Source organism: Pogoniulus pusillus, chromosome 41, assembly GCF_015220805.1.
Source record: "Pogoniulus pusillus isolate bPogPus1 chromosome 41, bPogPus1.pri, whole genome shotgun sequence".
Classification (NCBI taxonomy): domain Eukaryota; kingdom Metazoa; phylum Chordata; class Aves; order Piciformes; family Lybiidae; genus Pogoniulus; species Pogoniulus pusillus.
In genome coordinates, this window is record NC_087304.1 from 6,088,148 (window position 1) to 6,114,216 (window position 26,069).

Sequence of the window (26,069 nt, forward strand, 5' to 3'; positions counted from 1 at the left end):
CGGCTGTGCTCCCCAACGCGTCCGCTAGGCGGCGCTGCGGCTGCGCTCCCGGTCGGCCCCGCGGCCCCGCTGCAGCGCGATATTTGCATGCGGCGACGGCTATGGACCAATAGGGAGATGGGGCGGGGCGAGGCGGGTGCGGCGGGCGAATGAAGGCGAGGGGCGGGACAGCATGGGGCGTGGCGGACGCGGGTGGCCAATGGGAAGAAGGGGCGGGGTGGCGCTGGGCCCCGCCGCCCGCCCGCGGGGAGAGCAGCAGCCGTGCGGGCACCGAACGCGCCCCGGCCCCGCCGCAGCCCGAGCCCCGGGCGGCTGCGGCTGCTATGCGGCTTCGCGGCGCACGGCCTCCACCGGGTAAGCGGGGGCGCGCCGCCATACCGGCCCCGCGGGCGGCACGGGGACACCCCTACCGCGGCTGCAACCGGGAATCGGAGTCTTACCTCCGCACTTAGGGGTTGGGCGGGACAGGAACCGGGGCAGGGTACCGGCCACATACCCTGGATGGGCTGGGATCTCTGCGACCGGTTGCAGGGAGGGACCAGGTCGCCTCTTCCTCCTGCGGCCGGTTACCGGCCTCTTCCCTTACGCGGGGGTCGGGGCTTGCCCCTCCGCGGTCGCTCCCGACACGCCCCCGCTCCCTGCTCGGACTCTCCGGCCCCTCCGGGCGTTACTGTCCCGGCCGGTTAGAGTCCCCCTCGCCCCGCCTCACTTCCCCTGGCGGGCCCCAGCAGGGGAGACGGGGCCGGTCGTGCCCCGGACTCCGGCCACAGGAGGGGCTGGGACCGGGCTCCGCACTGAGTTGCGTTGGGTGGGAGCTCCTGGCTGAACCCGCACCTGGCCCATTCGTGCCGGTGGCGGCCGTTGCCCTCTCGGTTTACGGGGCTGGGCCCCACTGCCCAGGTTCAGCTGGGGGCCTACGGTGCCACGTGCCGCCGGGAGCGGGGCCGGGACTATGTTCAGTCCTGGGGATGAGCTCTCTGCCAACCCTGGGGGTCCTTCCCGCGGCATCCCCCAGCCCTGTCCGTCCCTGAGGGCGGGCACCCACCGGTTCTATGCTCCCTGTCCCATTCCTTTCTTCCAGCCCTGCTCTACCCCCGGCTCTCCCTCCCAGGCGGTGCCGTGAGCCCACCCAGGGGTCTAGGGGCTCGGGCGGGAGTGTCCGGCTGTGCTCAGGCCAAGCCCCGTGTTGGTGGCACAAAGGCCCTGTCCGTCACACTCCCACCCGCCGCCACCGCGTATTTTTAGCCCGGTGTGGCCGTTGTCGCTCTTGAGCACCTGCCCCACGGGACATGGGTGCCTGAAATCCCCCCGGGCACCGCCCGTACGGCACCGAGCCCCCGCGGCCGGGACGGACAAAGGGGCACAGCTCAAGGTCACCGCACCAGGTGCCACAGTCCCCTGGCTCTGGCTTCGCCATGCCGACACGCTCCGGCTGCGCTTCGGCTTCAGTTCCCTGCAGGGCCACGGCAGTGTGGTCCTGGCGTGACCGCGATCCACAGCCTACGGTCTGCTCTCGGTGGCACCAGTGCTGGCACGGAGCAATTTGGCAGCTCGTGGCCAGGCAGAGCCACGGCGGCACCGGGCTGGGGATGCACGTGCCTGGGACGAGTCTCACTTCAGTTTTGCTCGTGGCTTTCGCAGGGGACGGAGTTTGGACACGACACGGGATGGCTGCGTGGTGAGGAGTGTGTGCAGGGCTGGTGAGCAGCCACCGCTCCGGTGCAGCCTCCTGTGTGTGCGCAGAGGGGAGAGGGTCCCTGCCCCAACGCCTCCCTCCATCACCTCCCTCCATACATGCAAGCAGGAGGTAGATGGCTGGGGTAGAGGAGGGGAAACTGAGGCACGGGCAGTACTCAAGGGCAGGACCAGCTCCTGCCACCACCCTGGCACTGTCTGTCCGGGGAGGTGGCAGCAGTGGTGGGTGTGTGACCGGCAGCCCGGGGCTGCGGTGGCAGGTTCGTTCGTATGGTGCGCCGAGCACGGCGGGGCTGTGAGCGGATGCGGGCGCCGCCACAGCGAGGCACGGGGGAAGCGGCTCCCACCCGGTCACCCAATCGGCAGCGGCATCGAGATGGAAATGGGTTCTCGTTTCCAGAATTCGCGGGATGGTGCCGTAGTTGCTGGCTCCCGCATGCCACCAGCTGTCCCTTCGCCACAGTAGGGGTTGTTGTGGTCCCCCGGGAAGCATCCCCAGCTAGCCCTGGACCTGGTCCCGGGGGAGTGTGCTCTGCCAGCCCGCAGGCGGCAGAAACGGGGTGATTGCCCAGCTGAGTCAACACTCGTGCCTGGCATTGCCGGCGTGGTGAGCTTCTGCCCTGCCTTTGGCATGGGCGAGGTCACGCTGAAGTTGTTGCTGGTGAAGCCTTGTCTGTCCGAGGACCGAGTGGGCTCGATGCTGCAGGGGGTGTCCAGGCTGGGCTGCCAGAGGAGTGGGCTCATGGCATGGGAGCCAGCCGTGCCGTGCTGGTTTCTCTGGTGCTTGTTGGCAAGGTGAAGCAGAGCTGAGCCGTTCGCAGCCTCCGCTCATCCCATGGGACCCGCAACTCCCCAGGGAAAGGGTGAGGCTTGGGGGTCACAGGGTGCCCAGGAGAGCACATTTGCTAGGGTTTTGAGGAGTGAGGCTCTGCCTGCCCATCCCAGGAGGCTACCTTGGGGACACAAGGGTCTCGCCAAGCTTTGGGATCCCTCTGCTACACAGTGTGGACCCTGATGCTACTGGCACCCCAGTGCCAATAGCGGCTGCTCCTGCCATCATGATGAGTCCAGTGCTCCCCTCACCCTTGTCACCAGCCGCCCTGGGTGGGGACGTGCCCTGTCCCCTGTGGGGGACGTGCGAGTGGCTCTCCCTGCGGGGCTGTTATCTACGGGTGCTGCTCGCCCAGTATCCGCAGGGCCAGCCAGGGCTATCGGGTCCGGCAGGCCCCTTCCCCCTCCAGCAGCAGGCCCCAGCCTCCCTATCTCATTAGCTCGAGATTAATGAGGCTCCTGCACTGTCTTTAACTCCTTCCTGCTCGCCAGCTCCTGCCACAGCTCCACTGACCCTCTCCCCTGCTCCACTGACCTTCTCCTCCACTTCTCCTGGCAGGTTTGCGCCGACGCCTGGCGGAAGCCGAACGGGCTGAGGACTAGAGACGCCTGGCCCCGAGCGGGGGAACCCTGCATTAACCCAAGGCTGCCACCGCCTCCAGAAGGTGCCCGGTTGGTGAGGGACTGGATGATGTGCCAGACCGCAGCCACTGCCTGTTGAGCCCGCAGAGGTTTCAGCGCCCGCCCAGGACACGCTCACTGACAGCAGCAGCACCCTGACCCCGACAAGCCAGCTCTGTGCCCCTGGCTTCTGCCAGAGCCCTCGAGTGAAGGAGCCACCAGGTCAGGGCCAAGGGGGTCAGGGGGCACACGTCCTTCTGCCCTGACCCAGTGGCAATTCTTGCCTTGACTCGCCTGAAGACCCTCCACTGCCCTCACCCCTCTGGCAGCCCTCTCACAGGGCTGCTCCCCACCCCGGCACTGCTCGGCCTTGGACCCCAGCCCCGCTGGAGCGCGGCAGCCTGCCGGGCGCAGCCCCCAACCCCTCCCGGGTGCTGCCCCCGGGGTGCATTGCCCCTCGCCTCCCTGGGGACCCTCCACCCGCTGCCGGCAGAGCCATGAAGCTGCAGGCGGTGATGGAGAACCTGCAGCGGCAGCAGCGTGCACGGCTGCAGCAGGCACTGGAAGCTCGGCAGCAGGAGCAGCAGCAACGCTCCACAACACCCCCGACGCAGCCCCCACCCGCCCCAGGGCAGCTCCCCACCAGCACCCCAGCACGGGGCCGTGGGCAGGATCCAGCCCCGGTGCCCTCGGAGGAAGGAGCAGAGCCTGAAAGTGCACACATCCAGCGGGCACAGATGGCTGCCCTGGCTGCCATGCGGGCAGCGGCTGCTGGCCTCAGCCACTCATCCAGCCCGGGGCTGTCGGATGAGAGCCAGGCCTCCGAGGAGGAGGAGGAGCGTGGGGAGGAGGAAGAGGAGGATGGTGAATACCAGCAAGAGATGGGCTCTGAGGAGGAGGAGGAACTGTGAGTATCTACTAGCCCAGACCAGCAGCTCTTACAGTTCTGGGGAAGGGGCAGGGATGTGTTCTGGTCCTGGCAGGTTTTTGTATGATCAGTTGGGGACAAGGCTCCTCTCAGGCTAGGGGATGGCTGGGGAGGGTGCTGGAGCTGCCAGTGCTGTGCTGGGCAGTTGGGCACATGCAACTCGTGGCAGGAAGTTGGGTTAGTGCTGTCAGGGCATACTGGAGCAGGAGCTACCAAGAGCAGCAGCTCAGCCTGGCAGTTGTGATTCTTTGTGCCAGGTTGGCATGGGGCAACATTTCATCTCTGCCCTGGGAGCCACGTGGGGCTGTGACAGAGGATCCTGGTCTGGCTTTAAATTATGCAGAGCCCTCACCGCTGCCTCCTTCCAGCCATGTCCTCTCTGGGGCTGGGAACGGGCTGAGAGCCATCTGGCAAAGTCCCACTCAGTGATGGAGCTGCTGTCTTGGGATGCCAGTGGTGCCCTGCAAAGCTGCCATCCACTCAGGTGTGCTGGGGCTTTGATGGATTCCTAATGTGCCAGGCAAGTTGTGCCAGCCCTGTGTCTGTGGGGTGTCTGTGAGGCAGGCAGCAAAGAGGGATTGGCTTTGGAGATCCAAGCCCACTGCGTGGTAACCAAGTCTCTGCTCTCCTCCTTGCTCTAGAAAAGGCAAATGGGATGAGGATGACTTTGAAGAGGATATGGGCGAGGAGGAGGAAGAAGAGGAAGAGGAGGAGGAGGAAGAGGAAGACTATGAGGAGGAGGAAGAAATGGGAGAGGAAGGGCTCAGCTCGGCAGAGGCGGTGCGGGCAGGCACGGGACCCCTGCTGCTCCGCAAGCCCCCAGCACCCCAACACTACCGAGGCGAGCCGCAGAGGCTGCCAGGCGGGCAGGAGCGGCTGCCCTCCGGACTGGGCCACGCACAGCCCCCGCCCGCACCGCCCGACCACGGCGACTGGACCTACGAGGAGCAGTTCAAGCAAGTAGGTGCCCCCCCCCCCGTGCCCTGCATGTTCCCCTGTGCCTATCCCTCCCCCGCTCCCCGTCTCTGTCCCAGGCCGCTGCGTCCTTGCGAGTTGTGCTCAGGTGTCTCGGGTCGAGCTGCCAGCGTCGTTGCCACGTGTGGGATTCCTCCAGGGTTTTAGTGCTTGGGGTCAGCTGTGCCCCCTCCCCTGCCACTTTGGCCGGTGGCTCTGCTGGGATCCTGTGTCCTGGTTGTGAGCATGGCCTGGCCCTGGTGCGGGTGGGTGGTGTAATGAGGTTTGGGGTAGAGGCCGAGGAGAATTCTGGCTGAAAATGATAGGAAAAAAGTGCCTCAAACTTGCACATCCAAAGGGACTCTTTGGTTTCCTCTGCTCCACCCTCCCCGAGCTGGTTTTGGTGGGGACCTCACACGCTCCCTGTCACCGCAGAGGTAATGCTCAGTGGGAGTGCTGCAACCCTGCCGATGTTCAGGGTCAGATCTCTGCCCTCCTGCCACAGTCAAAATGCCATCGAAGGGGGAAACTGGGGTGAAGGCACCTCAGCTGCCCCTCTGCCACCGTCCCCATGCCAGCTGAGCCGGGTTGGCAGGAGGCAGGCCCGCTGCTGCTCTCTCCCGGCGCTGGCACTCGCCGTGCCCCGCGTTCGGCTAATAGAAGGAAATGTGCTGCGAGCTGAGGCTCCCCAGGGGCTGCCCGGCGCCTTTGATGTGTGTGTTTAAATACATCTGAGTTTAGGGCTGGGGGAAGGGACAGGAGCCAACAGCAGCAGATGGGACCCAGATGGAGCGGCCGGGGCACAGTGGCCTTTCGGGAGGGATGCGACGGCCCCTGCCCCTTCCCTGAAGGAGATTGCATCCCTCCCAAAAGGGGGAAGGGGCAGCCGGGATCTGCTGGCACATCTGGATGTGGGCAGCCTCACGGCAGGGCTGGTGGAGAAAGCACAAGAGAGCGTGGAGTGTGTGGCCACCTTCCCCGGCGCGCTCCTGCCCGGCTGGAAGGAGGGATCGTCTCTCCCCGTGTCCCTCATGCCGCTGCGCCCACACTGTCACCTCCTCCTCCTCCTCCTCTCGTGGTTTCTCTCTTTTGTGCTTCCTGCCGACGGGGAGCAAGGGGCCGGCGACGTGATCTCGTGTTTGTGCGAGGGCTTTCTCGATACCTCAGCTGTGATCTTCCTGTTTGTCACCGTGTCGGTGCCGTACCGGACCTGCGTGCCAGCTCCGGGCGCCTGGCAATTGCTCCCAGTCCTTGGGGTCCCACAGGAATACTTAGCTGGTGGTGTCCTGTGGACCTATGCCATGCTGGTGCAGCTGATCTGATCTACCACGGCCCCATGCCATGAAACTCCCCTAGGTTCCATGCCATAAACCTCCCATAGGTCCCTTGCCACAGCCACAGAATCTGGAGACACCAGCTCAAGCCCTTTGCCCCCCGAAGCCGTGCCGGGGAAAGGAGCTGGGGCTCACACTCCTTCCTTTTCACCTCCCGATCAAAAGCCTCCCGGGGTCTCCCGTTTGGGAGAGCCTTGGCTAATCGTGGAAACAGCCGAAAGGAGGAGGAAAGCGGCTGCCGCCGCGGGCGGAGGAGAGAGGAGGAGGCGGCAAAGCGAAGCGTCCGGCCGGGAGAGGCTTCCCCCGGCACGTCAGCCTGCCAGCACGGCGGCGCTTGGATCGCGGCCGCTGGAGCCGGGCCAGGGGGTTGCTCGGTGCGGAGCGGCGCTGGCTGGGAGCTCCTCCTGGCCGCGCTCCAACGCGTGCCGCCGACTGCTGCGGCTCCAGCTTCAGCCCAGCTGGCACGGCCAGAGCGGCGAGGCCTGGGAAGGAGCAGCAGGAATGTAAACAGCGAGTGCCAGCGCGGGGCAGCCGCTTCGGCCCTGGTGCTGCGTGGCATGGGAGGCTTCAGCTCCGTGCCGGCTCCTGCTGCTGCCCGTTCTTTGCCGGGGGCTGGAGGTATGTCTGGGGAAGCACTGGGGTGCTGGTGTAGCACGGCTTGGGTCCTTTTGTGCTGGAGAGCCGGCGGGGAGCTGGTGCCTTGAGCGGGGACCTGGTGCCTTGAGCGTGGCTGTGCTGGCGTGGTGCCTTCCTGCTGCGGTGGGGAGTTGCTGCTCCGGGAAGAAGCTATTTTTGAGGTGGTTCTTTTTTTAGCACAGGAGCTCCACGGTGCTGGGAGCACCTCTGCTCTCTGTGTGGCCACCAGCATGTGTCAGCAGGGTTGGGATCAGGTCCAGACCTGCTGGCACTGGTGAATGGTCCAGCCTGATGTTTGTTCCCCCCCTCCCCACCCCGGTGTTCCTGTCCTGGCTCTTTCTGTGCTCCAGGAGCCTGAGTCCTGGTGCCTGCCTCTGCAGCGAAACCTAACCCGGGGGCTGTCCCTATCCTCCTCCTTAGGGTTTTATTGACCCATCTGGGGCAGATTCCTGCAAACTGGGATTGGACCGCAGGGGGCCGGGGAGAGGAGGAGGAGGAGGAGGGGGCCCGGTTGAAGGAGGGTGGGAGGAAGGGGAGGGCGCGAGGAAGAGTTATGGAGGTTAGGGAGGTTAGGGAGCCGGCACGTGGCACCTCCCCGTCCCCGGGGACAGCTACTGCGCAGGCAGAGGTCAGCGCGGCCGCTGACCCGGGGCGCGGGCGGCAGAACAAAGGAGCCCCCGGCGTGGTGGGGGGGTTTGGGGGAGCAGCGGCTGCCGAGGTGAACTGAGGAGGAAGAGGCAATTTTTGGGTCTCCCCACGGGGAGTGGTTCCTGCATCCTCCTGCGTTGCCCGGCAGCGAGGGCAGCCTTGCTTTCGTTTTTATCCTGCAGCCCAGTCGGGGATGGGCACAGCGGTGGAAGGGTTGGCACATTGCTTCAGCCTGCCACCTTGCTGGGCCCAGGCCACATTTGCTGTTGTTTGAGTTTGGGATTGTCTCTGACCTCACCCCAAAAGGCACAACACATCCCTGGGGGGGTGTGGGGGGGGAGCTGCATCAATGCTGGTGTATCTGGCCTGACAGCCTGGAACTGGAGTCGTCCGTAGGGCTACACGTGGGGGCTGTGAGCAAGCCTGGCACCCACCCCAGGGCACTGCAGCCAGGTGCTGAGGCTCACACCATGAGGGTTTTGCATCAGGCTGCCGTTCCGGTGGGTGATGCTCTTGGGAGCAGCTGAGCTTTGGTGAGCTGCCAGAGCGCAGAGCAGCTCAGCCGAGCTCTGCCAAAACCCCAGCTCTGCCCCGTGCCACCGCAAACTGCTGCGTAATGCCAGGGCTGCCGTTGACGGGGGGGGGGGGGTGGGGGGGAAGAAAACCTCCTTTTGAGGGCCATGCCCCAGCGAGTGAGTGTCGAGGAGGGGGAACTCTGCCTCAGCAAAGCTCCCCCCCCACACACTCTCCGACCTTTCTGTTTCGTTACCGCTATTACTGCACCCTGCTAATTCCGGGAGCCCTGGGGGTGTTGGCAGCCCGCGGGGCTGGGAGTTTCCTGCCTTTGCCTCTTTTGGAGTTTCCTGTGCTGCTTGTGGTCCCCTGGTGCATGCACTCCATCACTCTGGCACCTTGACATCCCAGCACCCCATCCTGAAGGAGGGCAGTGGGGAGAACCTGTTAACCAATGCTCCCCTGTCTGCAGCAGCCACTGGGCTCCCTTTGGGGGTACCCTATTTTGTGTGCTCCCTTGAGGATGCCCTGTTTGGGATTGCTGTGGGTTGATATTTAACTCCCATCTCTGCTTCTGTTCACAGGAAACAGCAAAGGTTTTTAAGCTGCCAATGGTGGGGTGCTGGTGGTTGGGGTCCCAATGACGTGCCAGCGGTTTAGGGGTGCAAGGAGGTCTGTTGGGTTGTTTTTGGTTTGGTTTTAAGCTGTCCCAAATGGGGGATGGCTGAACCACAGCAATGGCATGTGGGGGCCAAAAAACCTCAGCCCTTATCTTGTGCTGGGCTGTGCTCCCCTGAGATACTGCGTTTCAAAGTGCAACGGTTGGGGGGGGGGGGGGGGGGGGGGGTGTGTTAAAAACACAACTAAACAACAGCACAAACCGAAAGCAACTCAACAACCTCAGTGGGTGACAGGCTGGATGGGGTGATGGTGAAACCAGGCCCACACACACCCCCTGCCTGTTCCCGTGGCTGTGGAAGCTCCCAGGAAGATGAAGCTGGAATTTTTTCTGGGAGTGCTCTGGGAAAGGCTGAGGAAAAGTCTCCTCCAAAGCCCCAGGCTCTGGTGGTGGTGGGGGGGAGCGATTCCCCTCTCTGCTCCCTTCCCTGATGTGGGGCCCTGAACCCCTTTCTCCTGTGGATTATTTTCCTTGAGAAAGCCCAAAGCTGGCTGGGGCAGGCAGGGGCCCTGTGGCCCCTTAACGAGGGCGGGAGGGTCCATTTACTTTCTTTAAAATATTGATTAGGGCTTTATGGCATTAGGCAGCCGAGCGGATGAGCCGCCCCCGGGGAGGGCGAGGGGCCCCTCTGTGGGGAAAGGGGCACCCGAGTGTCGGTCACCCGCCTGGGGGCCACTGTCGTGTGTGTGTGTGTCGTGTTCCCCCCACCCCAATCCTGAAGGCAGTTTGACTCCGGTTGGTGTCGAAGCATGGCAGGGGCACCGATAAAGGGCAGCTGCCCTGGGGCTGAGGTGATTATGGTGTCTGGGCAGGCTGGCAGCAGATAACAGGGGCAAGGAGGGGACAGGCGTGGGACGGGACACTGGGGTTGGTGGTTTGGTTGCAGGTGGACCCCTGTCGGGAGCAGGACCGTGACTGCCGTGCAGCCATCACCCACCTTGCCCTGTGCTTCAGCTCACTGAAGGGTGCTCCCCGGGGATCCAGCCCAGTAATCGGCTCACAGCGCTCAGGGAGCATTCCCGGAGCTGTAATCCTGCCAGATCCCTGGTCAGGGGTCAGGGACTTCTCGGCGAGAGCAGCTTAGCCGCTGAGTGCCTCCTCCAGCCTGACTCCCAAGTGCCCGTGCAGCCCATGGGTGCTGGTGCCAGTGCCCAGGACCCGGGAGAATTAATGAGGTGGGGGACAGGGGACACATTCCTCCTGCTCAAGATCCTTGGGCCAGTACCTTCCCCTGGCTAATTTTGCTTGTTCCTGGGTGGTCTGTACCCCCTGGCACCCCTTGACTTGGGAGCTGGGCTGGCTTCCCCAAGCTTTGGCCATTGCCTGTGAGTGTTTCCCCCTGAGTCTTGACCCTCCCCCAGATCCCAGAGCTGATTGAAGGGCTGCAGAGGAGGGGACTGCTTCCCAGCTCCGGCACAGCTGAACTAACAGGAATGAGGGTTGTTTAAAAGAAGGAGAAAAAAAGCAGAGCAGAGAGGAGAGCAGGTCCTTTGTCAGCAGAGCAAACAGCCGCTGGCTGCGGGGCGGTTGGGCAAGGGCACAGCATTGCTCCATCGCCCTATTTCTGGCCCAAACCGCAGCAGAAATGGCAGCAGGTCCTGGGGCCCGGCCGGACGTGCTGCAATCAGGGGCCAGGGCAAGGGGCAGGTGGAGGTTTGGGGATGGAAGCAGCCCCTTGCTCTCCTCTGGGCACATCACTGGCACTGGGCACTCAGCCCATTGGGGCAGCAGGATCGAGGAGCTGGGGCTCAGCTCCCAGCTCGGCTCCTGACCCACTCCCTGACCCCTTCCAGTCAGTCACATAATCTGCCTGTGCCTGGGTCCCTCGGGATAATCCGCCCTGCGCTGGGGCTGCTCAGGGCTGCAGCTCTTCTGCCCAGGGAAGGGTCCCTGCTCCCCACTCATACCATGAAGAGGGGGCAGCCCTGTCACTGGTTGATGGTCCTTTGGAAAAGGGCTCCCCTGTGCCCCCACAGCAGCCAGCTTAGGGGGTCTCATCCCAGTGCAGATGGCATCCAAGAGCGCCTACGCGGGCACTGGCCCTAAATCCCTTTGGGAGAGGGCTTATCCTCCTGCCTTGGTTTCCCCACCTGCCCATGCATCCCAGCTTTGGGAGACTCAAGCCCATGCAGTGTGCCACCCTCTGCTGCTGCCTGCTCTGATGCCACAGTGGGACAGGGCCTGGCATTGCTCTGGTGCTGTGGCATTGCCCCTCACCCTGCTCCCCTCCGTGGGTCGGTGCGAAGCAGCAGCAGCAAAGTTCCATCAGCGCTGGAGAAGCTCTGCAGCGCCGGTTCCAAGGCTGACACCCGCAGCTGGCTGCCTGTCAAAACCATCTGTGGCTGCTGGAGCTCTTCCAGCTCTCAGGGCAGTGCTGGGGCACGTAGGGCTGGTGGGAACACTCCAGGTCCCCCTGCCGGAGCGGGGCCCGCTGGTGGGGTCAGTAGAGCAGCTGTCCCGTGGCCGGAGGTGCGGGATGGAGGTGCAGGCCCTCGCATTTCAGGAACAGATTTGCAATTAGCCAAATCCCCGGGCGGGCGGTGGAAGCCCCGAGTGACTCATCTGCTCTGGCTTACAGCGATCCCCTTTCTAAGACGATCATTTACATATGGTGGAATTTAAACCCCAGCTCGCCTGCAAGAGCCACCGCGGCCAGCCTCCTGCCCCGGCCCCGGGTCGAGTGCTTACCCCAGGGAGGGGGGTCTTGACTTACTGGCTCCTAGGGGAGGTCTTAGAGCACACAGGGAGGGACAGCTTGAGGGGAGGGCTTGCTGAGTTTGTGTTGCTTTTGGAATCGAATCGTAGATTTGTTGGGTTTTTTTCAGTTGGTGAAGCCCTCTAAGATCATCAGCCCAGCACTACCATGGGCATCAAACCGTGCCCCACGGTGCTATGGCCACAGGTTTCTTGGGACAGTTTAGGGATGGTGGAGTCACTGCCTCCCTGGGCAGCCCGTTCCAATGCCTGACCACTCTTTCCACCAGGAAAAAGCTTTGCTCCAGCCATGCTTTCCCCGTGTCCGTGCCCTGTGGTTCCGTCTCGGCCACCCACCTACCCGGGGTCTGCTCAGCCGGCGGCGGGGAGCTGTGCCAGCGGTATGTGAGCTGGGCTCTGGGTGTTGCTCGCTGGGACGAGCTTTCTCAACACCGCCTGACTCCGCTGGATTAATATTTGCACAAGGTCCGGTGCGATAGGGAGCATGTCTCAAGGGCATGCACCGGCACGCCGGCGGTGACGGCCGACAGAGCCGCTGCGCCGCCGCCGACCTGCTCCCACCGCCTGCCCCGGCCCATGGCTGTCGCCTGGGTGCGGGCAGCAGCTGCCCCATCGCATTGCCACCCGTGGTGACCCCTCCGCAGCCCTGTGCAACGCGTCAGCATCCAGACGCTGCTCTGGTTTTATTTTAGCCAGGTCCCAGCGCGCTGCTGCCCAGCAGCTCCCTGTCGTCTGAAATGCAACTGCAAGCAGGATTCGCTTCCTCCTCTGCGGGAAGGGGAAAAAACAGTCGCGGTGCAGCCGTTCTGGGAGCCGGCGGCGCTCCAGCCCGGTGGCGCTGCGCTGAGACGGCTCCGGTGTGGACGTTGATCCATGTGGAGCGTCCCGGTGGCTGCCAGCTGGCCGGGCTGGAGCAGCTCCATGGCGTGGCGGGGAGGGAGGCTGACGGTGCGCGGACAATGGCAGGTCAGGGAGGTTAAATGGTGACTAATTCGCCCATTCAACGTCCCCCTCCGTGGCGCGGTGACACCCGTCGTGTCAGCGCTGACACTGGCCCGTGTACCCCAGGTCACCCCTACAGCCTGGCAGGGTGGTCTTGGGACCTTTTGGGGTGCAATAGCCGGGATCATTAGTGGGCTCGTCCCTGTGCCACAGCTGGGATAGGGACTTGGCTCATCCCTGTGCCACCGAAGCACCAATGGATCTGCTGGGCACCGGTGGGGAATGGCACCTGCGGTGGAGCCAGGGTCTGGGCGGTGCTGGCCCGCGGAGTGGACAATGCTGGGAATCAGTGGGAACAATAGTGCCGACGGGAAGCACGGTGGCGAGGGCTCAGCGCTCCCTGACCCCCTCCCCAGCTGCCCCCGCGGAAGCGGCCCCCCGCCCCGGGCGGCCCTGGCCACACTCAGGCAGCAGGAATCCCGCCAGGCAGGTCAGTGGACTCGGCTGCCGGCGGCAGGATCCGGCCACATCTCGCACGGGCGAGGCTGCTGGCAGCACCATCCCGCTCCCAGTTTGCCTCTAAGCTAGCGAGCCAAGGGTTATTTTGGGGAGGGGGCATGGGAATTTGGAGAGGAGGCTCACGTCCCTGCCTTGCACCGTCCTTTCCCGAGGAGGGGTTTGTGTTTTCGGGGGGCTGCCAGAGGTTAGGGATGGGGATGACGAGAGGTGACCTGTCCCTAAGCCAGGCACTTTTATCTGCGATGGGATCTATGCAGGACTCTTCCTTTGCCCTTCGCTGTTAGGGATCTGCCCCCGCAAGCTCGACACCCCCGTGCCTGGTGGGGCCGTGTCCGCGCTGCCCCCTGGCATTGCAAGAACTGTGCCCAGCGAAGGGGGCCGCATGGCTGTGGGTTTCCCCTGTCCTGACTCAGTCACCGCCTTATGGGAAAATACCTCAGCAGCATCACCCGAACCGCCTCATTTCGGGGCTCCTCACCAGCCCTTGGCTCTGGTTTTCACCGGTTACTTTCTTTTTCTGACTAAGACACCACACACACACACAATGATTCCTGCAGTGCGATCGGTGTGGAGCCGGTGCCCCGCGGCGCCTCGGTGTGCCGGGGCCCGGGGGGCTGCGTGCTCTGGCTGGGAGCGGAACGGGAAACGGCCGCCTGAGTGTTTATCCTTCGGTAAATAACTCGTTGGCCTGCGTGGTCTCACCCCCGGCTCCCGGCGTCGCCCCTTGTCTGTCAGCGGGACAAAAGGACTCATCCCTGGGGGCCCTCAGAGGAAGGAAGGAAGAAAAGAAGGAGAAAAGGACCCTCCCGTTACTCCACCAGGCTGGAGGACGCTGGCCCTGCTACCTGCTGCGGGCACCTCGCCGGGGTGGGCTCTGCCAGGCTGTTGCCTTTGGTTTGTTTTGGGGGTTCCCCCTCCCCCTAAATTCAGGAATTCAAGGATTTAACCCCCGGGAGGCGATTGGCCTCATGGAGGGGCTACCACCAGCCCTCTCATGCCTCCTACAGCAGCCCTCGGGGGTCTGTGTGTGTGTGTCCCAAGGCTCACGGCATGCACGTCCCAAACCGGTTTCGAGGAGAAGGGAGGAAAAGCCGAGAGCGTGGAGACTTCCTGGCGATGGGAAAGAAACTTGGAAATTAATCCCCGAGGCTTGAAAACCCGGAACCGAGCTGGGCGGCGGCGGGGGGGGGGAGTTGTTTTTAACTTGAACGCAGGACGCTGGGACATGGACCCCTTTGAGCCCCAGCTCCGTAGCCCCCTCCGTTCTGGGCGGGGGGTTCCTGCGATGCCCTGCGGTGGGCACAGGAGCTCCGCTGCTGGGAGGACTGGCGTGACTCCGGCCAAAGCGTTACCGGAGCTGCGCTCATTAAACGGCTCTTCCCCTCCCTGCTTTAATTGCCCTGCTTGCCACAGCTCAGGGGCCATGGCAGGGGAGCGGTGGGATGCATGCTGGCGGGCGGAGGCGGGCGGGGGGGGGTGGGGGAATCTTATCTCGGTGGGTCCCTCCCGGCAGACCCCCAGCGCGCACCGCTCCCGTGCCGAAGGCTCTCTCCTGCATTCCTGGCATTGCCGAGGGGCCGCCTCCCCCCGGCAGCCCTTTTGAACGGCACCGGGGTTGGGATTTTCCCCTAATCTGGTTTGAAACGTTAATCCGGTCATCCACACCGAGCGCCGGGTCGGCATCCTGCGGGCCGCTGGGCTGCGGGGTCGCTGCCACCCGCCCGCCCGCCGCCGCCTCCCTAATTCCTCCTCCACTTAATGATATATCTGCTGGCAACGGCCATCTGCCACCCTCGGCCTCGGCTGCCCGCAAGGACACGGAGGGTTAGGGGCTGGTGGAGGTCGTGCTGCTGGTGAGGTTGGGTGGGCATCGTGGCACAGAGCCGGCTGTGCTGGTGGCACTGGGTGTTTGCCGTGTGTTGGGGACACTGGGTGTGTACGGTCAGATCACTCAGCCCTAGAGGTCTCTTGGAGAGGTGGAGAGCGGCTCCTCTGCCATCTCAGCTAGCTGTGCCATGGCATCCCCCTGGCACCACGCTCTTGCCGTGGGGACTTACCGGCAGGGCGGCACAGCCAGGCATCCTCCCCAGGTGAGGAGGATGTTCTGGGGGCAGCTGCGTTACAGGTTAAGTCTTTTCCACCTCCCTAATTACAAATCGATCGACTCGGCAGCGGGCGGGCAGCCTCTCCCCCACGGCTGGCATTACCTTTGCACCAAGCCTCAGCACCCTGCCCGCGCTTCCCAGCGAGAAGCCGCGCTTCGTGCCAAGCAGAAGCCGTGCTGGAGCACGGTGGGCAGGGCATCGGCACCAGCCGCGGAGCAGCACCTGCTGATTTCGGTCCGGTAATGCAGCTGGTCCGTGCCGAGCTGGGCTGCGCACTCGGTTTCACACGCTGCTGAAACGAGAACATGTTTCTGTTCCCCAATTGTTATTTTGGACCCAATACCTAAACTTTCCTACGCTGCCTTTCGGTGCCTGTGGGCTGTGCGGCTGCCCTGCCGCGGGCTGCCAGCGCCCGGGCACCGCGAGGTGTCCTGGCAAACCTGGGGCGCCGTCAATGCAAGGAAGTCCTGCAAGGGGCTGCTGGAAGTTGCTCGTCTCTTCCCACTTTCCCATCTCTCCCCGTGCCTGGGTGTCCAGGGGGGATGAGGGCAGCTTGGTGGTCACAGGGCACCCACCACAGTGGAGGCAAGGCATGTCTCAGCTGCTGCGGGCATGTCCTCACCTCCTTGGCACTGCTAGCCAGGCTCTCTGGGAAGTGCCCTTGCACCAAGTGGTTCTGCCGGCAGCAGCAAACCCAAGCAAGAACGCTGGGGGACTCCTGGGATGTATCTGGGGAAGTGCCAGGCACCAGAGAGGCCTGGCCTGGGGCTCCTGGCCTGGCTGAACCCCTGTCCCCGCTCCGGAGCGGTGAGGGCCAGCGAGCAGCAGCCGAGCGCAGCAGAGTTGTCGACATCTCACCAGTAACCACTAGCAGCGGCTTGCGACACGTCCTTTGCCCAGCAGCCGGGGCTGGGTGTGCCAGTAGGGCGTCGAGGGCATCGGGCAGGAGTGGGGCTCGCTCTGCTCGCCGGTCCCTGTGACCCTCAGTGAGCGGCAGAGTTTAGTGTGGGACCACTGGAGCTGTGGCAAGCGGTGGAGGGTGCGTGGGGGGGCGGCACACGGGGCAGCCGCCCGCCCGCTGCCGCTAATCCCCGCGGCCCGGCCGGCGCAGGCTTTCCTCAGCTGACAGCTAATTTTCTTTCATCCTCTTAAACACGTCCACTCCCCTCGGGTATGAGCCTGGGGCGGGGGGGAGGCGCAGCCGGGGGGGGGGGGGTCGTGGCAGTAAATGTGTGTTGGTCCCTTCCGAAACGCAGCTGCCGGATTTAGGAGCTGGCTTCTGACAACAGAACCAGCTGATGGTTCCCGGAGGGGCTGGCTGAATTTTAGTGCCTCCTTCTCCCTGTGCCGTGCCAGGATGGATCCACATTCACTGCTGCCTGCTGGTACCTTGCCCCACCGCGATTCAGGATCCCGGGCCCCCCAGGCATGGCACAGGGGCCAAAGGCAATGCTGCTGACAGGGCCCCCCAGGGCCACTCAAAACCCTTCCAGTGCCAGGGACATGCCCCCAGTGCTGTCAGCATTCCTGTTCCTTTGTGTTTCACCTTCTCCCGAGCAGGAGGGCAATGGTTTTGCAGCCCCCCCATCCTCTGCACCCCGCAGGATTGTGCCTTGTCAGTGGGTGCTGGGAATGCCCTTTCTACATGTGTGGATTTCAGAGCTGCTCGAGGAAGCAGGGGAGGCTGGATTTGCCCTGGCACAACATCCTTCAACCAGTTGGGAACAGCCCAAAACCCATGGTGGTAACAATACTGTGACCCACCCTCTGCCGGGGGCACCCCTCTGGGCTCCCCCTTGCACATGGAACCCCTTGCACGGGTGCTGGGATGGGAGAGGAGCTTAGACAGGTCTGGACCGGTGGTGACAGGGACAGTAGCTCCTGCCCCTGCCCTGGGGGATTGCTGGTGGCCGGATGAGCTGGGCGAGGTTTCCAGGGGGGGAGTTTATGGCCTTCCCGCCACGCCCTGCCCCTCTTATCGCATGGCCCCATTGATCCCTTTGATCAGCCCCGGCCCAGCCCCACGGTATCCGGATCCTCCCCTGGGAGCAGCGGGAGGAGGGGGCTCGACACCCCGCGCTCACAAGTGGGGTGACAGCCACCTGCCCACCCGCAGTCCCGCTGCCGCCTGGGTGCCATGCCGGGCGTGCCCTCGGGATGAGCGGCCACACGGGTGACCCGGTTAACCCGCGGCTCCGCCGCCGTGCGGTTGGCATCCCCGCGCTGCATGCCTGGCGACTTACTTGGCAATATTTATAGCCACCCCCGGCCGCAACTCCGCTGGCAGTTGTTCAAAGCTGTCAGCGAGGAGAGCAGGAGCCGCTCAGCACCGAGGGGCTGGGGGGTGGCAAGGCCAGGGCTAGGACTTCGGCATCCATCCCCAGGGCTGCCCACACATCTCCCAACTCCATCACTCCTCTGCCAGCCACCACCCCCGGGCAGAAACCACGTTGGGCTTGAGCTGAGAGAGGCAGAGCCAGCGTGGTGTGGTTGCCTGCGTGCCAGGGCGCCCAGGGCAGCAGATTCTGCTGCCATAAATCAGGCAGGAATGTGCCAGACTGGTGCCTATGGAGTGGGGGCCCATCAAAAGCTGCCCCGGCAGAACTGGGTGCTCAAGACATAGCTGTGCCACAGACTTTGCCCGGGTCTGCCTGCCCTGGCTCAGAAAGACACATCCCAGTTCTGTGGTTCGTGCTGCTGCGTTTGCTCTGGCAGCCTTTGGGGAGATGCTGCCAACCCCACGGCACAAAGCTCCACCAGGACAGCCCATGCTCACCAGGCAGAGGGGAGCCAGGCAGCATGGCAGGCAGTGGCATGTCACAGTCAGGAGGATCAAGTCAAGCTCAGTGCCCTTCTCGCTTCATCAGAGCCTTCCTCTGCCGGGGACAGCCCCCTCAGGGACCCGCTTTGAGCACACCACTGCAGGCACCATGGCACACGAGTGTGCACTGCAGTGGATGGGTGTTCAGCACGGCACACACACTCATACCGTGGCATACACTCACACCAAGGGGCATGCTTGCCAGCTCCTGGCACCAAGTCCCTCCAGCACTGCAGGTGTAGAGGACAGATCACAACAAAGTGTTGCTCCACTCCGTGCGAAGTGTGGTGGGTGCTAAAAATAACCAGGAGCAGCATTCCCAGAGGAGCAGGGGACCAATCGTAGTGAGAGCCACTCCCAGCGCCGTGATCTTGGCACCAAGATCAGTGCTGTGATCTTGGCACCGTCAGAGGAGTTCTGATGGGGCAGGCAGGGATGGCACCACCATCCCAGGGCTCCAGCTGGGACATGGGCACAGGTCAGCCCTGAGAAACAAGGACCCCATGACCTCATTCAGAGACCACCCTGAAGCCACTTGGCACCCCGTGAGGGGCTTAGCCAGGGGGCACAAGTCGCAGCAATGGTGCCCAAGGTGGGGGGGAACTCTCCAGGCACCCTTTGGGGAGGGGGTCCTGAGCTTTTTCTCCTCTCGTTGCACAGCTTTACGAGCTGGATGGTGACCCCAGGAGGAAGGAGTTCCTGGACGACCTCTTCAGCTTCATGCAGAAGCGAGGTGAGCCTCCCCTGCCTGCCACCCGTCCTGCTCCCCCCTGGGGCCAGGGGCTCATTTCCTTGCCCCTCGTTACAATCCGGAGGTCACAGCTCCGGCTGAGCCGCTGGTTAATTTTTAACCTCTTGGCACAGCGAGGTCAAACCTGCTGGGCTGGATCCGGCGCCTGCAGCCCACCCCTCCACCCCCCCTTCACCCTTCACCCATCACATCCCAGACCTGTGGCCCCTTCCCGGCGTGGGTCCACCCTCCCCGGAGTGCATTACCCCCATTCTTCCCCCCCCCCCCCCCATTGCTCTCCTTGCCCTCAGTTCTTGCTCCGAGTTCTTGCCCCTCTCTGCCTTGTTGCCTTGCCCAGGCTGGCAGCGCATGGGCACAGGGAGGGTGGGCAGTGAGTGTGGAAAGGGCTGAGAGTGGAAAATCATTGGCCTGGTGGAGGGTCTGTTTCCTGCGTGGAGAGCAGCGCTGGAAATGCTGACACATCGCTGCCCTCAGCCGCTGTCGGGCGGGCGGTGGGGGAAGCGCCTGTGTGTGTGGGCGTCGCACTGGGGCTTCCCCCAGAGCTGCCACTACCAGGAGGACAGAGAGCCCCCTCCTTAGGGACAGACAGAAGCTTCAGCCCCTTCCCCAGCACCGGAGGCATCAACTGCCCCCCGTGCACGTGTGGCCCCCGGCTCGGCCACCGGCGTTATTTATAACTCCTGTTGCCGGGTGCCGGCGAAACTGCGCCGGGCTCCGCTCCGGGGCTGCGGCTGCAAACGGAGAGTTTCTGTTTCTTTTGTTCGTGGGGTTTGGTGATGCTCGGGGAGGGGGGGGCTGAGGGAGGGAAGGGAGGAGCAGGAGCTCCCCAACTCCGGTGCTGCTTCGTGGGAGTCTTTCTCCTTCCCCCGCCCCCAGCCAGTCTTTGCCTAGGGGTGAGCAAGCAGTAGCCCAGACCCTCTCTCTCCTCCCGTTGCTCCCCAGGGACCCCTGTCAACCGGATCCCCATCATGGCCAAGCAGGTGCTGGACCTCTACATGCTGTACACGCTGGTGACAGAGAAGGGTGGCCTGGTGGAGGTCATCAACAAGAAGCTGTGGCGAGAGATCACCAAGGGGCTGAACCTGCCCACGTCCATCACCAGCGCTGCCTTCACCCTGCGCACCCAGTGAGTGCTGGGGGCACAGCTTGGTGGGGGTGCTGAGGAGGGAGGGTCCTCCAGCAGGCTTGGTGCTGCCCACGTTGCCTCCATGGGGTCGAATCATAGAACTGTTTGGGTTGGAAAAGACCTCTGAGAGTCCAACCATCAACCCAACCCCACCATGGCTGCTAAACCATGGCCCTGCTCTCTAGAACACCTCCAGGCATGGGCACTCCACCACCTCCCTGGGCAGCCTCTGCCAATCCCTGACCACTCTTGCAGCAAGGGAATTTTTCCTCCTCTCCAACCTAACCCTCCCCTGGCACATTTTCAGGCCATTTCTTCTGCTTCTATCACCTGATCCTAGGGAGCAGAGCCCAGCCTCACTGCAGCCTCCTCTCAGGGAGCTGTAGAGAGCAATGAGGTCTCCCTCAGCCTCCTCTTCTCCACACTAATCACTCCCAGGTCCCTCAGCTGCTCCTCCCCAGCCCTGTTCTCCAGACCCTTCACCAGCTTTGTTGCTGGGATGGGGATGGTGGGGAGAGAGGGGTTGGTACACAGGCCAGAGCTGCCCAACTGCCACATCCTCATCCCCATCCTCATCACAGAATTACCCAGGTTGAAAAAGACCTTTGAGATCATCGAGTCCAACCTTACCACCTACCACCTAATGAACCAAACCATGGCACTCAGTGCCTCCTCCCCTCTCCAGCTTCACCACCCTTTTCCCCCTGGCAGGTACATGAAGTACCTGTACCCCTACGAGTGTGAGAAGCGAGGCCTGAGCAACCCCAACGAGCTGCAAGCAGCCATCGACAGCAACCGCCGGGAGGGTCGCAGGCAGGGCTTTGGCAGCTCCCTCTTCACCTACTCGCCCGGAGGCACTCACGGCCTCCTCTCCTCCCCCAAGCTGCCGGTGCCGGCGCTGGGGCTGGCCTCAGCCACCAACGGCAGCTCCATTGCTCCCGTCCAGAAGATCAAGAAAGGTAATGGCTGCCACAGGGTCCAAGCTGTGGGCTGAGCACCCTCCTGGCACCAGCGGTGCAGCCTCAAACGGGGTAGAGCTTGGGCAGGCTTGGGGGGGGGTGTATGCTCCTATCCCCTCCTCAGGGCACCAGGGCTTGTTTCAGGGATCCCAACTGAGAAGCACAGAACCAGTTTGGTTGGAAAAGACCTTCTTGAGATCATCGAGTGCAGCCCCTTAACCCAGCACTGCCAGGGCACCACTCCAGCGCATCCCTCAGCACCACAGCTCCACAGCTTCCAAACTGCTCCAGGGCTGGGGACTCCACCACTGCCCTGGGCAGCCTGGGCCATGCCTTGCCAACCTTTCTGGGGAAGAAGTTGTTCCTCGTGTCCAAACTAAACCTCCCCTGCTGCAACCTGGGGCAGTTTGCTCTTGTCCTCTCACGAGCTGGTCGCCTGGGCTCTGGCTTCCCTTCTAGGGGCAGCACGTACACGAGGCATGGAGTGGTGCCAAACTGGCATGCCAGGGCCGAGGACACCCCAGGGTGGTGGTACCTGCCCCTTCCCCATCCCCCGTGTCCCTGACTGCCCGCTCTGCCCTTTGCAGAGGAGGACTCCCCCATCCCCATCTCCATGCCCAGCCGGCTGCCAGTCTCACTGGCTGGTCACCCTGTGGTGGCAGCCCAGGCGGCTGCGGTGCAGGTGGCAGCGGCTGCCCAAGCCGCGGCGCTGGAGCAGCTGCGGGAGAAGCTGGAGTCGGGGGAGCCCCCGGAGAAGAAGATGGCACTGGTGACAGACGAGCAGCAGCGGCTGATGCAGCGGGCACTGCAGCAGAACCTCCTGGCCATGACGGCCCAGCTGCCCATGAGCATCCGCATCAACAGCCAGGGCACCCGCTCACCAGGTCAGTGCTGGCCCTGGTGCCCCTACCCCTGGCAGCGCTGCCAGCACGGCGGCTCCTGGTCCTGGTGGGGTCTCTAACTTGGCTTTCCCCCGGCAGAGAACCGCCAGGACTCGGCCACCAGCCTGAGCAGCAACGGCACCAACAGCATCAGCATGTCAGTGGAGATCAACGGTATCGTCTACACAGGTGAGAGGCTGCCGCGGGCACTGCTGGGGCTGGGCACTGCCGGGGGCTGGGCACTGCCCTGTGTGCACCCATGAGCACCAGGTGGCCTTGCTCCCCCTGCTCCTCGTCCCATCTTTGGGACCATGATGCGTGCGGGCAGCGCTGGCATGGCTGTGCCACCCCTGGCTCACCCTCCTCAACCCCCACCTGCTCTCTCCCCAGGTGTGCTGTTTGCCCAGACGCCAGGCCCTTCCTCCTCATCTTCCTCCTCCTCCTCCTCGCTCCCCTCCTACAGCAAAGGCAATGGAGGCAGCAGCAGCAGCAGCAGCAGCCGGAGCAGCGGCAGTGGCGGCGCTGGCGGAGGGGTGGGCAGCAGTGGCGGCAGCGGTGGCAGTGTGCCCCCCACAGCGCCAGCCAGCCTGGCTGTGCCCCCCAGCTCTACCTCCAACAATGCTTCGCCTTAATACCCCCAGCCCCTGGCCAGTGCTGGCAGCCCCAAGCACAGCAGCCAGCGGGTTGGGGTCTCACTGGGGGCTTGGCCAGGGTCTGGCTGGGGTCTCACCAGTCTTGGTCAGGATCTGCCTGGGGTCTGACCAGGGCCGTACTGGAGTCTGCCTGGGACTTCACTAGGATCTCCCAGGAGTCTGGTCAGGATCTGGCTGGGATTTCACCAAGATCTCACCAGAGTCTGGCCAGGGACTGGATGGGATCTGATCAGGGCCTTACTAGGTTCTGGCTAGGGTTTGGCTGGGATTTCAGCAGTGTCTCACTGGAGTCTGGAGAGGAACTTATCAGGGATTCTCCAGGATCTGCCTGGGGACTCATTGGACTCTGGCCAAGGTCTTGCTGGAGTCTCACCACAGTCTGGCCAGGGTGTGGCTGGGATCTCACTCACTGAGAGTCTCACCCAGGTCTGTTTGGGATCTCAGTGGAATCTCACCAGGTTCTGGCTGGGATCTGACTGGGAGTTTCACATGGGTATGGCTGGCATCTCCGTGTGATCTCTCCAGGGGCTGGCCAGGGGCTGGCTGGCATCTCAGTGTGGTCTCACCAGGGTCTGGCTGAGATCTCAGTGTGGTCTGGCCAGGGGCTGGCTGAGATCTCAGTGTGGTCTGGCCAGGGGCTGGCTGAGATCTCAGTGTGGTCTCCCCAGGGTCTGGCCAGGATCTGGCTGGGATCTAACTGGGACTCTCCCCAGGGTTTGGCTGGGATCTAACTGGGACTCTCCCCAGGGTCTGGCTGGGATCTCAGTGTGGTCTCCTCAGGGTCTCCTCAGGGTCTGGCTGGGATCTAACTGATCTAACTGGGAGTCTCCCCAGGGCTTGGCTGGGATTTAACTGGGAGTCTCCCCAGGGTCTGGCTGAGATCTCAGTGTGGTCTCCCCAGGGTCTGCCCAGGTCCTGCCCTTGTTCTGGTGTTGTTGTTTTTTTCCTTTGCGAGGAGAAAAGCTTTAACCCCCGAGGCGGGGGTGTGGGGGGGAAGGAGGAGGAGAGGAGGAGGAGGAGGAGGAGGGGAAGTTTTTTGCCAGAGCCACCGGTTGGTTACGTCCCAGTGCGCCGCGGCCGGTCCGGGACCGTTTTACCTCACTCACATCACACTTTGCACTGTACATTTATTAGAATTGTAATTATTATTGTTATTATTATTATTTTTTAAACTCGAGTTACCTCCAGACAGACGCACGGACGCCTGCCGAGCTGAGCTTTAGTGACCCGACCCTCCCCCCCCCCCCGCCCCCTGCCCGCCCTGGCACTCTCCAAAGGAAACAACAACCAAAAAAAAACACAAAACCCACCAAAAACAGAGAAACAAAGAAACAGAATTGGAAATCAGGAGATTGGATTTATTTAGAGCCTTTTTTTTTCCCTTTCCCCCCTCTTTTTTTTCCCCCTCTCCTTTATTTCATCTTTTTTTCCTCTTTTTTTTCTCTTTATTTTTCCTCCCCTTTCCCCCCCCCTTTATCCCAATTCCCCCCTTTTTTCCCTCCCCTTCCCTCCATCCTTTACCTCCCTTTTTTCTCCCCTTTCCCCATCCTTTTTTCTCCCCTTTCCCTCCCTCTTCCCCCCTTTTTTCTCTCCTTTCCCTCTCTCTTCTCCCCTTTTTTCTCTCCTTTCCCTCTCTCTTCCCCCCTTTTTTCTTCCCTTTCCCTCCCTCTTCTCCCTCTTTTTTCTCCCCTTCCCCCCCTTTTTCCTCACTTTCTCATTCTTTTTTTCTCCCCTTTTTGCCCTGCTTTTTTCCTCCCCATCCCCCCCTTTTTTGTCCCACTTCCCTCACATTTTTTCTCCCCTTTCCCTCCTATTCTTCCTTCTCTGCCCCCCCTTTTTTCCTCCTCTTTCCCCGCCTTTCTCTCTTTTTCCCCACCCTTCCCCCTCCTTTTTTCTCCCCTCCCTTTTCCTCCACTTTCTCCCCCTTTTTCCCTCTTCTTGCCCCCCTTTTTTTCTCCCTTTCCCCCCCTTTTTTGTCCCACTTCCCCTCCTTTTTATCTCCCCTTTCCCCCTTCCCTCCCTTTTTTCTCCCCTTTGTTCCTCTTCCCCCCCTTTTTTCTCTCCTTCCCCCCCTTTTCTCCCCTTTCCCCTCCCTTTTTTATCCCCTTCCCCCCCTTTTTTCATTCCATTCCCCCCCTTTTTCTCCCCTTTCCCCCTCTTTTTTTATCCCCTTTTCCCCTCCCTTTTTTATCCCCTTTCTCCATCCTTTTCCCCTCCCTTTTGTCCTCCCCTTCCCCCCTTTTTTCCTCCATTTCTCCCCCTTTTTTTTCTTACCTTTTCCCCCTTTTTTCCTCCTCCTTTTTTTCCCCCTCCCTTTTCCCCCCATCCCCCCCCTTTTGTATTTTGGAGCCCTTTTCTGGGCTCTCCAGAGGTTGTTGTTTGATTCTCGCTGGGTTGTTGCTGTTGTAAATAGTTCCTATTTTATTGTTGAGAAAGTGAGGCAAAAAAAGAAGAAGAAAGAGAGAAAGAAAAAAGCAAACCCCCAAACCCCCAAACTCTGAAGCAGAAATGATCTGTTTGAGCTCTTCATCAGGGAATGAAAAACCAGGGAAGCTTGGAAACCTCCTTCCCTCTTGGCCATAACCAGCTCCTGCCTGCTCTTCCTCCCACCCTCTTCCTCCCCCCCCCCCCCCCTTATTTTGGGGGGTCCCTAAAGGTTTTAAGGGGGGGGGCTATAGCTGCTGGCAGCCTCCCTCTTAATACTACTGTGCAAAGCTCGTTGGGGGGGGAGCAATTTTCCTCCCAAAAGAGGCAGTTTGGAGAGAGGAGGATTTGGAGGGGGGAGGACGACACACGCGGGACCTGCGGGACCTCCACAGCCTCCTGCAGGTCTGGCTGGGATCTCACTGGGGTCTCACTGGGATCTCGCTGGGATCTCACTGTGATCTCGCTGGGATCTCACCAGACTCTGGCTGGGATCTCATCAGACTCTGGTTGGGATCTCGCTGGGATCTCACTGGGATCTCGCTGGGATTTCACCAGACTCTGGCTGGGATCTCTCTGGGATCTCACCAGACTCTGGCTGGGATCTCTCTGGGATTTCACCAGACTCTGGCTGGGATCTCTCTGGGGTCTCACCAGACTCTGGCTGGGATCTCTCTGGGATCTCACCAGACTCTGGCTGGGATCTCATCAGACTCTGGTTGGGATCTCGCTGGGATCTCACTGGGATCTCGCTGGGATTTCACCAGACTCTGGCTGGGATCTCTCTGGGATCTCACCAGACTCTGGCTGGGATCTCTCTGGGATTTCACCAGACTCTGGCTGGGATCTCTCTGGGGTCTCACCAGACTCTGGTTGGGATCTCTCTGGGGTCTCACCAGACTCTGGCTGGGATCTCTCTGGGGTCTCACCAGGCTCCGGCTGGGATCTCTCTGGGGTCTCACCAGACTCTGGTTGGGATCTCTCTGGGATCTCACCAGACTCTGGCTGGGATCTCTCTGGGGTCTCACCAGACTCTGGCTGGGATCTCTCTGGGGTCTCACCAGGCTCCGGCTGGGATCCCGCCGGGATCTCACCCAGGTGTGTGTTGTCCTCCTCCCCCCCTCCCTTCCCCCAAGCATTTCAAGCACCAATTTTCAGGGTTTTCTTCCACTTTTTATAGCCCCTCCCCAATCTGAAACCTTCGCCTCCAGCTGCGTGAGACACAATCACGACCTGATACCGAAACCCACTCCCCCCCCCCACCCCCCCACCCCCCACCCCCAAATCGGTATCTCAACTCCTCAGGTTTCCACCTCAAGCACAGGGTGTGAGTT

The 26,069-nt window shown here is 62.4% G+C and overlaps 1 protein-coding gene and 1 long non-coding RNA gene across 2 annotated transcripts; one reads left to right on the forward strand and one right to left on the reverse strand.

Moving 5' to 3' along the window:
* The first annotated feature begins 257 nt into the window (after window positions 1-257).
* ARID3A (AT-rich interaction domain 3A) lies at window positions 258-24,480 on the forward strand. Its single transcript, XM_064175025.1, has 9 exons — window positions 258-354; window positions 3,086-4,054; window positions 4,717-5,035; window positions 18,602-18,674; window positions 19,635-19,818; window positions 20,530-20,777; window positions 21,365-21,661; window positions 21,758-21,847; window positions 22,049-24,480. The coding sequence occupies exons 2-9, from the start codon at window positions 3,645-3,647 to the stop codon at window positions 22,288-22,290; spliced, it is 1,863 nt and encodes a 620-aa protein (XP_064031095.1). The 5' UTR covers window positions 258-354; window positions 3,086-3,644; the 3' UTR covers window positions 22,291-24,480.
* On the reverse strand, window positions 14,841-16,231 carry LOC135192080 (uncharacterized). Its single transcript, XR_010308904.1, has 2 exons — window positions 15,979-16,231; window positions 14,841-15,412 (listed from the first exon to the last, which is right to left on the reverse strand). It is a non-coding gene; the product is annotated as an uncharacterized LOC135192080 (long non-coding RNA).
* Window positions 24,481-26,069: the final 1,589 nt, after the last annotated feature.

Bases quoted from the DNA above. Each gene is read 5' to 3' on its own strand.
- ARID3A (XM_064175025.1), top strand. From the start codon at position 3,645: ATGAAGCTGCAGGCGGTGATGGAGAACCTGCAGCGGCAGCAGCGTGCA. The intron at 5,036-18,601 runs GTAGGTGCCCCC...CTCGTTGCACAG, and splicing joins ACGAGGAGCAGTTCAAGCAA to CTTTACGAGCTGGATGGTGA. The intron at 21,662-21,757 runs GTCAGTGCTGGC...TTCCCCCGGCAG, and splicing joins CCAGGGCACCCGCTCACCAG to AGAACCGCCAGGACTCGGCC.